Source organism: Protobothrops mucrosquamatus, unplaced genomic scaffold, assembly GCF_001527695.2.
Source record: "Protobothrops mucrosquamatus isolate PMUCROS unplaced genomic scaffold, P.Mucros_1.0 scaffold126, whole genome shotgun sequence".
NCBI lineage: Eukaryota > Metazoa > Chordata > Lepidosauria > Squamata > Viperidae > Protobothrops > Protobothrops mucrosquamatus.
In genome coordinates, this window is record NW_015386493.1 from 473,486 (window position 1) to 487,817 (window position 14,332).

Here is a 14,332-nt window from a genome sequence, read left to right on the forward strand (position 1 = left end):
TACCCATGGGAAAAGAACATGAATATTTCATTTCATAAATATGATTTTCTGTGCATTTTTGGGAGGGGTGTCACAGCACATAATCAATTAATCACTTGTGATAAAAAATGGTCACCTGCAAGTTAATATTACATTGAAATCAATACAGTTAGTCCTTGACTTACAACCTTGAAGTTAAACAGCACCAAAAAAGTGACTTATGACTGTTTTTCACACAATCATTGCAGCATCCCCATGGTTACCTGATCAGAATTTAAATGCTTGGCAACTGGCTCCTACTTATAAGCCAGATTCAATTAACAGCTGTGTTACTAATTTAACATCTGCAGTGATTCACTTAAAAACTGTGTCAAGAAATGTTGTAAAATGGGGCCAAACCCACTTAACAGCTGTCTTGTTTAGCAAGAGAAATTTTGGGCTCAGTTGTGGTTGTTAAGTCTAGGAGTATCTGTATTGTCTCAGAAAAAAAAAATGTATCAGGGCTACTATCCAAATATTGGAGCTACATAACCATTTAGAGTATCTACTTAACAAAAAGGAGTCAATTTCTCAATTGTTTTTTACAATATTTAGATTTTAAAATTATTATATGAATAATTATTGGTTGTATTTTAATAATGCAACTACGGAAGCCAAGTATAATAATATACGTAATAGTTGGAGAATATTCTATATAGGGAATGCAACATTATTACTGCTTACATTTAAAAGTTAGGGAGGAGTAAATAAAAGTTGGCAGTTAGTGGTAGGGTCTGGAAAAAGAGAGGTTGAAGAAAGCTGATTTTTTTTTAAAAAACCCACTATATATGTAAAATTATATGATCCTTATTTTAAATGAATATTCTGGTATATAAGCATCATACAAAACACTCCTAGGTCCATGTGATAAGAACTAATAGTATATATGGGAACTATTTCATCACATATATTTTTTAATAACCAGTTTGGGAATATCACCAGGCCCTTTATATAAATGAAGGTTTCATCATATGCTGGGCTCATGACCTGGAACCACACAATTTGTCTAGCCCACATTTAACAGGCAACATATATTATCAGCATGTTTAGCCACATTAAATAGTTGCTATTCTTGTAAATATAATTCTAATGCCAAGTTCTTTGCAATTAAATAATTTCAGCTTGGAAGGACAAGTGAGAAATGGAGTCAGAATCTGATTGAGTAGATACCAGCTTACAATTGTAACTGATACGCATGAGATGGTTCTTAGCCATGGAAGTTAGTTATTCTCACTGGTTGAATTCTGAGAACTGAATAGCTTAAAGTGCATATCTGGCCAGGAAAGGCTTGATTAGCTAATGGAACCAGCATTGTGATATGCCCCCATTTTGTTTTGCCTCAGATTGCCAAGGTGACTAGGTGAAGTTTCTATAAATTGCTAAGAATATTGTCACACCATCTGGAATGTACAATCTATATCAGCATTTCAGTTCTGCCACTTCCTTGCCTTTTTTTTTTTGTATAAGATGAAGCCATTTCTTAAAAGAAGTTTAAAGTGAGATGCTGTCCCCATACGTATAAACAGTTTTTAATTTTATTCATTGATCAATCAAGGCATTATACCAATATACTGATTTATTTCTTGGTAATAGTGAATTAAGGCTTTATCACAATAAAAGCCAATCTACATATTAACTCCCTTTAGGAATTATGTAGTGTTTTTTTCTTGTAGCATAATCAGCAAACCAACTTACTTCAAAGACAAAAAGAAAAAAAACATCCTTCAGTCTTGTTTGAAACTTGAAAAAAGAAAGTCTTGTTCAGATCACAATTAGTTTTCCTTCAGGACACAGATCATAATTTAAATCTACATTTATCCTTTCTGTAAGCAAAGAATAGTGAAGACTATTTCAGGCAAGGATAATATTGTACAAAATTATCAACCCATAAATAAAAAGACAGAAATTAAATGGCTATTAGTAGTACTGCTTCTCAAAATTTGCTCTAGGATTACAGCAGTGTTCTACTGTTATTATTGCTGGATATAGATGATCAAAATATAATAGGAAACTGGTATTGAATGTATTATTTAGTGAGAGGCAATAGCATTTTGGATATGTATCTTAAAAAAGTGTTCCTCAACTTCAACATTTTAAAATGTGTGGACTTCAACTCTTCCAGAATTCCCTAGACAGTATTTTGGCTGTGGAATTTTGAGATTTGAAGTCCACTCATCTCAGAATTGGTAAGGGTGGGAAACACTGGTCTAAGAAAACATTTAGGTATGTATAAAAAGTCTAAACAGTAAACACAAGATGGACAATCCTCTTCACGACCTGTTTTCCTTGTTACCTTCTGGGAGGAGGCTTCATGGTATCCGAAGCAGAACATCCAGATTCAGCCAGAGTTTCATTCCATACAGCATTAACCTTGCGAACTCTCAAGCTTCCTCCTTCCATTATATATTCAAGATGGACAATATTTAATATTTATTTGCTATGTATATGTAGGGATGTGGGTCTATATATATATGTTGTTCATAGTATGTTTAGGTGTGTGTCATGTATGCGTTTCACTTTGAGAGCGGGCAACTAAATTTCATTTTTGATGTGTGCCATTGTGCCCACAGTATAAAAATGACAATAAAGGTTATCTTATCTTATCTTTAGATGATCAACCCTAATTTCTGATTTTTCTTGCCCAGATTGATTGGCATTGCAGTTTAACACATCTGAGCATTGTAGCATCCTTGCTACTGCAATATATAAGTATTGTTTACTTGTATTATTCATTTAATAATAGCGGAAACAATTTTTAACTTTCTCATTTCAATCATTTAAAAAGGGTTTCTAGAATAAGGATTGATACAAATAATCAGCAATTCTGTTTGTTTCTTAGGATGTGAATCTTTTGCTGTATGTTTGTTCCACATCTGGAGATACTCTAGTTACATTTTTTTTTTAAAAAAATGAAAACCAGACAGGCCGATTCCCTTCCTACGGATCTGTTCAAGAGATGTTTTCAGTAATGTTCATAAACCAGTTATTAGCCATACATGAGGAAGTCCATCTAAAGATATAACCATCCTGGCTGAGCTTCATATTACAGGACACAGTCTGATTCTTCAGATAGAAATTGTGAAAACATTTACCCAGGAAAAAAGTAATTAAAATAAGAGGAAAATACTTTTAAAAGACATTTAAAGTATTGTATTACATTTTATAATGCTGGCATCTTAGGGTATTTCAGTAATTCAGAATGAAGGCGACAGCTTCTCTTAAACTCAAGGTGCTTCTCTTACGATGAACAACTTATAGGAGAGTTGTTTAGGTTATTTCCATGTTGAATCTGATCCGATTTATTGAATAAAATACTATGTCTGAGTTTTTACAACATACAAAGCCAAACCAAAAAAAACCTAGTATGGATTAGTATGTTGTGCGAATCAAGTTTATGTGGGTAAAAAAGTAAGGATCAATTACATGCCTGGTCAGGGCCCTAAAAACCTATCTCTTAGGTAAGCTGCACTGGCTTATGATATATAGAGAAGTTCTGCAGTAGTTGTACGAAGGTTCCCCAAAGATGAATCAATGAAGCCAAAACATGTGAACACCTCTGATTTTTGAACCTGGCTTTTAAGAGCGAAAATCCAACATTTGTGTCCAACATTGCCCTTCTCTAATTCTTTTCAGGTTCTCGAGACAACAGACATTTACTCTGCTATGATTTTAGGCTTCCCAACATCTGTTGATCTTCAGCAACTAAAATAAAAGAATGCTTACTTAGCTATAGCAGATCAAACTGCATAACTGGATTACCATAATAGGTTAAGCCCAAATCAAACAAACCACATTACAGCTTCCTGTGATTTGTGGATCCAGGCTGCAGGTCAGTTGTACAGAATATTACTGCAACTGCTGACTGTTGGGGCTTCCCTGAAAATTCCTCCTACACTCTGCGATTGTACTTTGAAAGCAAACTTTCCATGATTCCAACAGGAGGTATTTATCAAACCTGATTGCAGTAGCTCCTACGTGTTTTGTACATGAGGGTGTCTGGGGAAGGAGATATGTATGCATGGAGAGCATTTGGCTTTGGCTCCATCCTTTCAGGCTTTGCCCTGCACTTCTAGGGAATATGAACAGTGTTTTTAGAACATCCCTGCAAAAAAGGTTTCCATGCCCATATAAGACACTTGGAGTTGGTATTTGTGTTTCCCACTTTGCTATGGCATACATACAGTGGAAATTGGCTTGCATTTTCAATTTGCTTTCTTTAACTAGACGATGGAGTATCCTAAATCTCTGTTCTCCAAGGAAATGGTTTTGAAGTTAATTGCTTTACTGTCTGGAAAACATTGCTTGGTCTGAGAGAAAGAATATTAGAACATGAGCCAAAGGATTTTTTTTTAACAGCATGAGATACCTTTGTCACTGAGAAACAAACATATTATGCCTGTTACTTCTATAAAAAATTATTAAGAATACCATGATAGTAAGACTTAGAGAAAAACTCATTTCTTACAAAAACTTGTGAGAAATTTCTTATTTCTGTAGATTTATGGATACAGATTTCCTGTTTTCCTGTCTCAGTAAAAAAAAAAATCCAACAGAAATTTGAGTTTTTTAAAAAAAATTCTACTAACCTTAATATTTCTCCAAGTTTAGCAGAATAAATTGCGCTCTGCTTTGCTTTATTAATCCCTGGACTTTTTCTGCACAGCAACTGGAATCCAGAAAATCATCTGTGCTTTAGAAATGGGAAAAAATGGTAGCATTTTTGTAACATTATCCATGACAAAAAAAAATTGCCTCAGTCTCTGCACAAATATATAAAACTTTGCTCAGATTTGACCAAATATACATGGAGCCTCTTTAATATGTACACACTCTGAATAATTATTGTATCAGAAATATTTGGGAAGAATGTAATGGCTATCGTTTTGGTCTGAAAAATGAACCAGTATTAGCACTCTGAAAATAGAACTTTCCCTATAAAATTGTTTATTAATGATACAAAAAGGTATGTAAACAGAACTCTCTGGTCTAAAAGCTGAGACTATAGCCTGTGATCATCTTTTTCTTCTTTTGAGATATTTCTGAATGATAAAGTTCTGCATGAATGTGAAGTGAATTGTGAAGCATCTGAAAGGCACTCAGGATAAAGGAAACAGGGATGTGAGGTGGGAAAGAAAAACTCTGAAATAGGGATAGAGATAAATCTCAAAGCACTGAGAGTTATATATTTTAAAACATTTTCTTAGTATGCAGTATCTCTAAAATAATTCTCGAACCTAACACAGGGGTCTTCAAACTTGGCTCTTTTATGACTTGTGGACTTCAACTCCCAGAATTCTTTAGCCAGCATGCCTGGCTGAGGAATTCTGGGAGTTGAAGTCCACAAGTCATAAAAGGCCAAGTTTGAAGACCCCTGTCCTAACAGGTCAATTTTCATTGTCTTATCAGACTGGGAATAATATGATGAATGTATTGATTCTAGTATTATTCTATGCTACTAATAACAATTTACTGCATTCTTGAATCTATGAGAAATAGGGTTTAAGTACTTAGCAAAAAATGTCAAGTGAATATGCTTTCACGGTTAACATTTTTTTTCTCTTGTTAAATCTAACAAGTGACCAACATTATATTGTTTTGAATAAGGTATTTTTTTCCTGAATAATCACTGAGGACACACCTATTTCCCTCCAACTTAATGTTGCTTTGTCTAATAATTTTCTGTCAGTGCCATGACAGGACACACATAGTCTCTTGAGCATCAACTGAGGCTTGTTTCTAAAATGCTAAACCAAGGAAGGGTACTATAGAATTAGGTGACTGCCATTAATCACACAAATGTGATTGTGGACTTTATGAATATTCCTTTCATTGTGCCACAGGCTCTCCAGGTCTTAAATAGTAAAAGACAGGACAGAATGTGCAAAGAATGGGTCACGTTCTACATCAGGCATGTCAAACTCACGAGTCACGTGACGTTGCGTGACGTATCGCGACTTTTCCCCCATTGCCGGCAATGAGGTGGGCGCGGTTTCAGTATGAAGCATCCGGCCCGTAGGCTGGCAATTTGACATGCCTGTTCTACATAGAGGGGGAATGGGAAGACTAGTCAATGACCACATTTTGTTGTAAGCAGGTGAATATGGCCTGATTACATTTTGTAGGTGGGTTGGGATTTCGGAGGAAGTTGGAGGGAGATATTTTTATTTTTTGTGATGGGCCTGTTTTAGGGTTTATAGTAGTCTGAGCTTGGTTGTTTTCTTGCAGACATTTCATTACCCAAACTAGGTAATATGAGCAGTTGCTGATGTTACCTAGTTTCGGTAATGAAAATGTCTGCAAGAAAACAACCAAGCTCAGAGAGCACCAAAAAACCCTCATTTCAACCCTGAGCTACAAATACTCTCCTTTATTGGTTACAGTAGTCTTTATCTGTTTCCAGCCCAAATATAGTAGGAAATTATGATGTCATTTTTCAGCAATCATGGTCAATCAGAGTTTGGGGAGAGGAACAAAGGGGAATTGGGAGGTCAAAAGTGGCCTCCTCTAATATATATGTTTTGAGATAATGGATTGTTATAAGGATACTGAGTAGCTTAAATATATGCTTCTTTTAAATAACAGGATATGCTATGACAATCTGAAGGAAGGTGTCCTACAACCATTTTTCTATTAGAGAAAAACTCAGTAGAATTCCTGAGAGGCACCAGAGAGCAGAGAAAGTAGGGAACTCATTCAACACTGAGAATCACAATTAAAATACATGTGTGCTTAATTTCTCACAGTTGCATAATTACAATGACTAGAAAGCCAGAGGTGCTAAAAGTATTGCACTTTGGGTGGTAACTTTTTTTTTTTTTGCAATATTTGTGGCACAAACATGTAAAACCAAACACAGTCTTAAAAGAGGGTAGGTTTTTATCATTCCAATTTAGCTAAAGATAGCCATAAGGTTCCAAAGAGAACAAAGAGATTTCTCATAACTATCTTTTTCAACTGGTTTTCAAGGTGTTAATCTTTCTCTGAATTAGAACCATGATGTTTGACATCACCAACAACAAATTTAGACTTGGTACTTGCCTTCTGATTTCTGAGCTCTACATACATATCACTTTCTCAGTAACCCGAAAGTCCAGAGAGTGATGATTTTATGCAGTTTTCAGAAATTGAAGAGTTGAGCAAGACTGCTAAAAGATATCATATAGGGACCAACCTAGATGGCCAAAGTCTATGTTGCTACTGCTGGCACAAGAAAGGTACAGTTGCATATGTGGACAAACTGTGCACACGTACATACAAACAATTTTAATCTTTTGTTTCAGCAACAGGTATGACTCTCACTTCAAAAAAAAGCAGGGTTAGTATGCTCTATAATGCAGCGCTTACAATGGCGCTTAACAAATCGCAAAGCTTCCACTGAAATCTCACAGTCCTGAACGTTCAGCATTTGCAGGTCAAAGCAATTGGCTGCTACAATCTGCAGGCCTTGTCCAGTGACACTTTCGCATGACTTCAGGCTCAGTCGCTTCAAGTTGAAGCAGTTCAGGGCCAGAAACTCCAAGCCAATGTCAGAGACCAGAGGGCATTTCCCAATGTCCAGTGACTTTAGTTTTGTGCAATTTTTGGCCAGGTACTCTATTCCATGGTCTGTGATGCCTTCACAGCCTCGCGCATTGAGGTAACGTAGCTTGCTGCAGTATTTAGTGATGTATCGGATACCGACGTCAGTGATGCGGACACAGTGGGCAATGCTGAGATACCGTAGGCGGAACTCCAGCTTTGCAATCTCGCGCATGCCAAAGTCACTGACAAAGCGGCAGTCGCTCACACTCAACTCCCTGATGGAAGGGCAGTAAATCATCAGGTAACGGAGGCCTTCATCGGTAATGCGGATGCAGCGGCGCAAATAGAGATGTGTCAACTGAGTGCAGTGGGTGGCAATAGTGTGCAGTCCTTCATCCTCAAGGACAAAACAGTCACTCATGTCCAAGTAGCGAATAGAAATCTGTTTGCCGTGTAAAGGAGATAATTTGATGGAAACTTCACGGGATAAACTGATGCACGTCACTTTGGAACAACCTATATTTGAAAGGGGGAAAAATTGTTAACAAAGATGGTCCACTTCCCCTTTATATAAATGATCTTAGTGGTATGGGATTTTCATCCCAGGACTCACTCAGTCTGTCAGCAACATTCGGCCTAAATTCAGTAGTTAAAATAGTGAAGGCTAAGCAACATTTCCCAGATTGTATTTTTTTTTAAGTTTAAAGGTTTCTGAAAAACTTACCAGTTTTCAATCAAATCTAATGTGCCTCAGTCTATATACTACTAAAATACTTGTTCCAGTAAGATTTAAGTAATCTTAAGTGAAACAGTGCATCATAAGGCAACAAATTTTGAATCAAGGTACCTCAAATGAGCTAACTTACAGAATGCCTCCAAAATCTGAGACCCACTATTCCCATGGAACTAAAATTTGACAAATTTTATAAAAGGAATTATGACATAAACATCATAAAACAGAAATGTCATAAAATATTTCCTGTGCTGATGTTTAACTTGTGCTACCCAGTTCAACATGGTTTATTTTCAAGGCAAATACATATCTGAATAGAGCCCAATTTTTCCAGTAAAGGCACCACATTAGAAGTTCTATCATAGCTGAAGAAACTGAGGAATCTGGTAAAGAAATATATCTGGAAGGATGACCCAATGAGTCACAGATTGTCTACTTTAAAAATAAAAGCATGTAATATTTCCTTTGTTAAACTATGGGCAATATTCAGGAAATATATCTAGTTGATGTCTATTAATTTTAGGTAATAGCATGCCAGAATTTCTGGTTGTTCAGAACTTTCTTCATGCTTTATTATGGGAACTGATGCATAGTATTAGTTCGGATAGCAAAATTCACTTCTGTCCTGTACTATTATTTAGAGAAGAAATTAGTCTCTAAAAATACAGATTTTATCATAATTCATTATCTTGGGCTATGAGAATGAGAAAAGGAAGGTGCAGATGACAGAAAGGGCCAATAATAAAACTGACTTTTGCTATCATCTGGAAAGAGAAGGGGATAGAAAGGAAAAATAATCTTTTTTTCAGTCACTGGAGACAATATCTTGACTCTGACAGTGGGTTTGGTCAAAATACCTCCAACTTGTTTGGTTCTCAAAGAAAATCACCACTTCAATCCATCCCCCCTGCTTCTTTCCCACATTTCCCTCTTATGAACCTCAAAAAAAGAAATAATGTGGGGTAGGAAAGAAATTAGGAGTGAAACAATAAAACACACGTGGTGATGATGATGATAATCATTACTATCTGATGGAGTTTTCTCTTTTTTATGTTCTTTATTTAGTCAGACAGACACATTCATCTTTTCAATCTTCTCAGTTTTCTCTCTCTCTTTTTTTTTCTTCCTCCTCCTAGTTCCCCAATTTTGTTTCTCTTTAATTCTCCATGAAAATATTTATATTTGCCTCCTAATCTTTCTCTTTTTCTCTTTCTGGAATTAATAGAAGATGGCAATGGTTGACTATAGTAATGCCAAGTTTGGCTTCCCAGTCTGTGTGTTCTGCAAGCTGTTAGTTACGTCCTGAAGCAATGTCAGACGGTGAAATCATGCTTGCCCGATGGATAATCAATTTAAATCAGAGGTCCCCAACCTTTTGGGCACCAGGGACCAGTTAAGTGGAGAGAGGTTTTTCCGTGGACTGCAGGGGGCGTGGTTTTGTGTGCTACCTGCATCCTACAAATGAGGCTTTGCTTGTTTGTGTGGACCAGTTGCTGGCATGCTGCGGCCCAGTACCAGTCCATGGACCAGGGGTTGGGGACCCCTGATTTAAATAGTGTCCATCCCAACTCCTTTTACAGATTCTATAGTTTAGGATATTTGCCTACTCTATGTCTGGAAGCATTTTATCTACCCCAAATAATAATAATAATAAAACATACAGGCTCTTGGCAATAGTCTTTCCACAGAGAAAATGTAAAAGGTTTTAAATAAAATGAGAAAGTTTCAGGAAACTTTGAAACTCTGAATGAACTTTGGCCAGTTATGAGATAATGGATTGCAGTCTAGTTCATCTACATAGGCAGTCTCCTTAAAACTGAAAGAGACCTTTAAAAAAATGTGGAAAATCTGATATCCAACTTTTCTGTGGTTTTGACATAATGACATAATTTCTAGGATGCATTATTCCTAAAATCCCACAATGAGTTTACAAAGTAAACTAGGTCTTGCGTGAGGCCTGCAAAATATTCTAACAGATAAGTTGTCATGTTGATACTAATAAAATCCCATTTTATACAGGCATCTATTTTACGCCAAACATTTGGAGAGGTAAAGCCTATTAAAATCAAGGACGTGTTCCAAACCAGGTGTACAGGATTAATTCCTTATAGACACACACACACACACACACACACACAAATATGTAAGGGCAAACTATATCTAACACAATATTTCTATAATGATTATACTATAGCTATACACTCCAAAAATTCTGCATTCTTCTATTCCCACTTATCTTTCTTTCTTTTTTACATTCTCTTGTATATTTTCACTGAAAAGTTATGTACTATGTGTGCCATGTTCAGGTCTGTTTATTTAGCAGAATTTTTGTTCTAGTGGCTGAATGAAAGAATACATGTGAGGCACAGAGATCCTTTGCTTCCTGAGAAATATCATTTTGCATGAAGAGTAAGAACCATACATTTGAAATTTAAAATGGCAAGTATGCCAGAAGGGTGGCAGCTAGCAAAAACTCTGTTGTTATGATCTTTTGAATCAATATTGACTCTTGGTGTCTATGTGGATGGATCTATGCAGTTTTCTTGGCAGGATTTTTGAAAGTACATTGTCAATACCTTTTTAAAGGATGTTTCTCAACTTCCCAAGGTAGGACTGGGACAAATGATTGCTTAGAGTCACCCACATGACATCAGTGCCTAAGGACAGACTAAAACTCAAGTCTCCCTGCTCCTAGTCTAGCATCTTTAACTGCTGCACAAAATTGGTTCTTTGTAGAAAACTCTATCTATATTTCATATTTTACAGATCAGCTATCTGTTGGAAGAAAAATGGTACCATGAATATATTCCCAAGTCAGTTACATACAGACATACACATGTCATTTCCCCAATTTTAGAAAACATTGGTGTCCGTGGATAAAAATTTATGTGCCCCATACCTGCTCATGGAAAGATTTTATAGATGTGTAGAACACTGACATCCCCTAAACTCTGCTGAAGATGTTACCTAGCCTGGTAACAAAATGTTCAGAAACCAACCCACAAGCTCAGAGAACAAACTTTCACACTCATCCTACACCCGAGCTACAGATATTCGCCACTATTACAAGATTTTATCTGTTGTGTGTAAATTTTGTAACCCATTTACCAGATAGAGTTTTCTGCTAGCTTTATGTAGTCTTTGTTCCTAGTAATTCCTATGCTACTTTACCTATATTCTTTCTAAACCAATTCAATGAGATTCTGAATCAAAGTTCTTGCAGGCAGTGAGATGAATTTATTTCTTTCCCCTTCCAAAACCAACAACTCCTAATGAAAAATATTCTTACTTCCTACTTGTTTTTCTGTAAGGCCTTTTTTTAAAAAAATCTATGAAACAGTCTGAAGGAACTGCTGGTTTGGGGATCAATAGTAAATGAATGGTGCTTTACATTAGGATACAGTGCTGAATTTTCTCATAATATGGCACTTAATTAGGCTCAGGAAGCTGTAAGTGTACCGAATACAGAATTGATCTACTGGCAAGTGACTGAAAGTAGTTTGCTGAAATGCATTGAAATAATCTGGGGTAGGTGAAGGGGGGAGGGAGAGGAGAGAGGTTGAGGGAAAGAATGTGTGCCCATGTGTGCATATCACATCACATCACATCACACCATCTGTCTGTCTGTCTGTCTGTCTGTCTGTCTGTCTGTCTATCTATCTATCTATCTATCTATCTATCTATCTATCTATCTATCTATCTATCTATCTATCTATCTATCTATCTATCTATCCATCCATCCACATATATACACACCCTTGCTGGTTTGGGCATTTTTCTCAGCAGAGGGCAGTATTGCTTGCCCAATAACATCACACTGAGAAAATCTGAAAGTGAATTGTGCAAGGGGGATTTTGGCTGCTAACATAGCAAAGAGCTTTGTGGCGGAAAAAAACACTATCACTTTTACAGAGGTCAGATGATGTTTTTGGTACAGCATAGAGATCTGAGAATCAAAGCTTACTGTTACTGACTTGTCTTTCTTTTATTTTCTACTTTCTTCGATTTGCAAGTCAAAAGTGGCATACCCTAAAAACTAATTGTAGCTGATGTTGCCTTCCACTTCCTCCAACCCAGAAAATTAATCTATGATCAGAGTTGATGATTCTCTTTATATGCAGACTAAATGGATAAAATTGGATATTCCTGTTGAAGTGAGCCCTGGTCACAAAAGAGTTTCCATAGGGACAGTAGTAACTTTTTATTGGTTTATCCTGTCTTTCCTGCAAGATCTCCCAGAAACATATAGGGCAGGGGTGTCAAACTCGTAATATCACGTGATGTGTCACAATGTATCGTGATTTTTTTTCCCCATTGCCTGCAATGGGGTGGGCAGTTTGACATCCCTGATATAGGGCATTCCCTCCTTCATTGTTCACCAACATATCTGAAGGCTCAGCTGGGTTGAGAACAAAATATCTGATCCTACATTGTCCTGTGAATTTCTATAGGTAGACTTGGGTCTCTTTGCTCACAGTTCAGCATCTTAATCACAACATAACACTGTTTTCTTTTGTAAAGTGTTGTGGCATCTAAACACTAACAGATTGGTACTCTGCACACATAATGGAAAGGGCTGAGATCCACAAATGCTTATGCAATAATATGTGACTGTTTAAAGAGTTGCAGGGACCTTTGTTGTTCTGACACGCTAAACCTGGCACTCTTTAAAGACTCATGCTCAATTACAAACACTTTGAAGTATTTACCAGTACAGAATACAATTTTAAATGCAAGATTAAAATTGAGATTTAAATGCAAGATTATTTGGAGAAATATTATTTTTTTTAAAAAAAAAAGCAGAAAGAGAGAAAGGAGAACAGAGAGATATTCCAAAAATGTTAGTAACAGAGTGAAAAAGTTACTATCGAGATTGTAATCAAAAATGTTGACAATATTTTCTCCATTAAATTTGACATGCTTTATCCAAAACGCTCCAGCCAGAGTGTAAATGTAGACTTTTTCCATTACCTGATACATCTAAATGTTCCAAGTTTGGGCACAAGGACACTACATCAAAAACCGCCTCATTGGAAATGTTGTAGCAACTGGATACTTCCAATTGCCTCAGTTCTGGGCAGCATTGAGCAATGGTATAAAGTCCTCTGTCTGTGAGCCGCCTGCAGCCACTAACAATTACCGTCTCCAGCATGAGACAGACGTTTGGGGTGTCCTGGCAAAGTCGTCGTGTCAGCACCTTCAGAGCCCTGTCCACGTTGATTGTCTCACCTATCAGGCGAATAGTTCGCCAAAGTCGCGGGTCCCAAGCAAGGTTATACCAGCGACGGCACACGCGGGCACACCGGCACAACTGATTGGTGGGCAAAAAGGAAAATATCTGGATCACCGAAAGGTCAGGAAGCCGGTTGATATTGGCTTGTTCTTTCCGAAGCCAAGAGGCAGCATGAATAAGAGAGTGGGTCAGGCAGGGGGAAGGAGGTGAGTGAACCATCGCAATGGTCTCCCCGGTGACCGAAGAGGAAGATGTAGAAGACTCTTTTCCATTCTGCAAGCTGTGTGAATTTGGTGGACATATTAGCGCAGGACTGGGAGTGCTCAGAGTGCGCATGCTCAGGTCGGAATCTGAAAGACACCAAAGGACACGATGATGAGAATTTCATAAGTTGGGAGCCACATTCTGCATCGACATGAAATGCTCCCAAGGATGTTTATGCTTAAGAAGGCTACATACATAAAAACAGATTCTGTCTGCCTTTATTATCAGTAGTTGCCAAGCTCAGACTAGAGCCTGATGGATTTTTAAACAAACTAAAAGATATATCACCGACTTTTTTTTTAATCAATTCGCTTCCTACAATTATTTTGCAAAACAATGTGAAAATATTTGTTAAGTTTAGAACTGAGAAACACAGCAGGGCTTTGCTGAGTACTTAGCATGAGTGATTTCCTGGAACAGTATTGTCAGGTACCCTGCAACACCCAAATCAGAGTTCTTCATCCAAATATCCTCCACATGTGTCTCCGCTACAATGGCCAGAATTTTTGTAAGACAAATATAGTTGGAGATTCTGGGACCTGAACTTCCAGCTTATCTGAGGG

At 37.0% G+C, this 14,332-nt stretch overlaps 1 protein-coding gene across 1 annotated transcript; it reads right to left on the bottom strand.

Annotated features, from left to right (window-relative positions):
• Positions 1–7,313: 7,313 nt before the first annotated feature.
• On the bottom strand, positions 7,314–13,855 carry FBXL7 (F-box and leucine rich repeat protein 7). The gene is made up of 2 exons (XM_015813004.1): positions 13,244–13,855; positions 7,314–8,055 (listed from the first exon to the last, which is right to left on the bottom strand). Exons 1-2 carry the CDS (start codon positions 13,839–13,841, stop codon positions 7,319–7,321), a joined length of 1,335 nt encoding a protein of 444 aa, XP_015668490.1. The 5' UTR covers positions 13,842–13,855; the 3' UTR covers positions 7,314–7,318.
• Between the last annotated feature and the right edge of the window lie 477 nt (positions 13,856–14,332).

What these genes read in the sequence shown, in the direction of transcription:
- FBXL7 (XM_015813004.1), bottom strand. Translation starts at nt 13,841, where the DNA reads ATGCGCACTCTGAGCACTCCCAGTCCTGCGCTAATATGTCCACCAAAT. An exon ending in GGAACATTTAGATGTATCAG is followed by an intron (nt 8,056 to 13,243) that starts GTAATGGAAAAA and finishes TTTCAAATATAG; the next exon opens with GTTGTTCCAAAGTGACGTGC.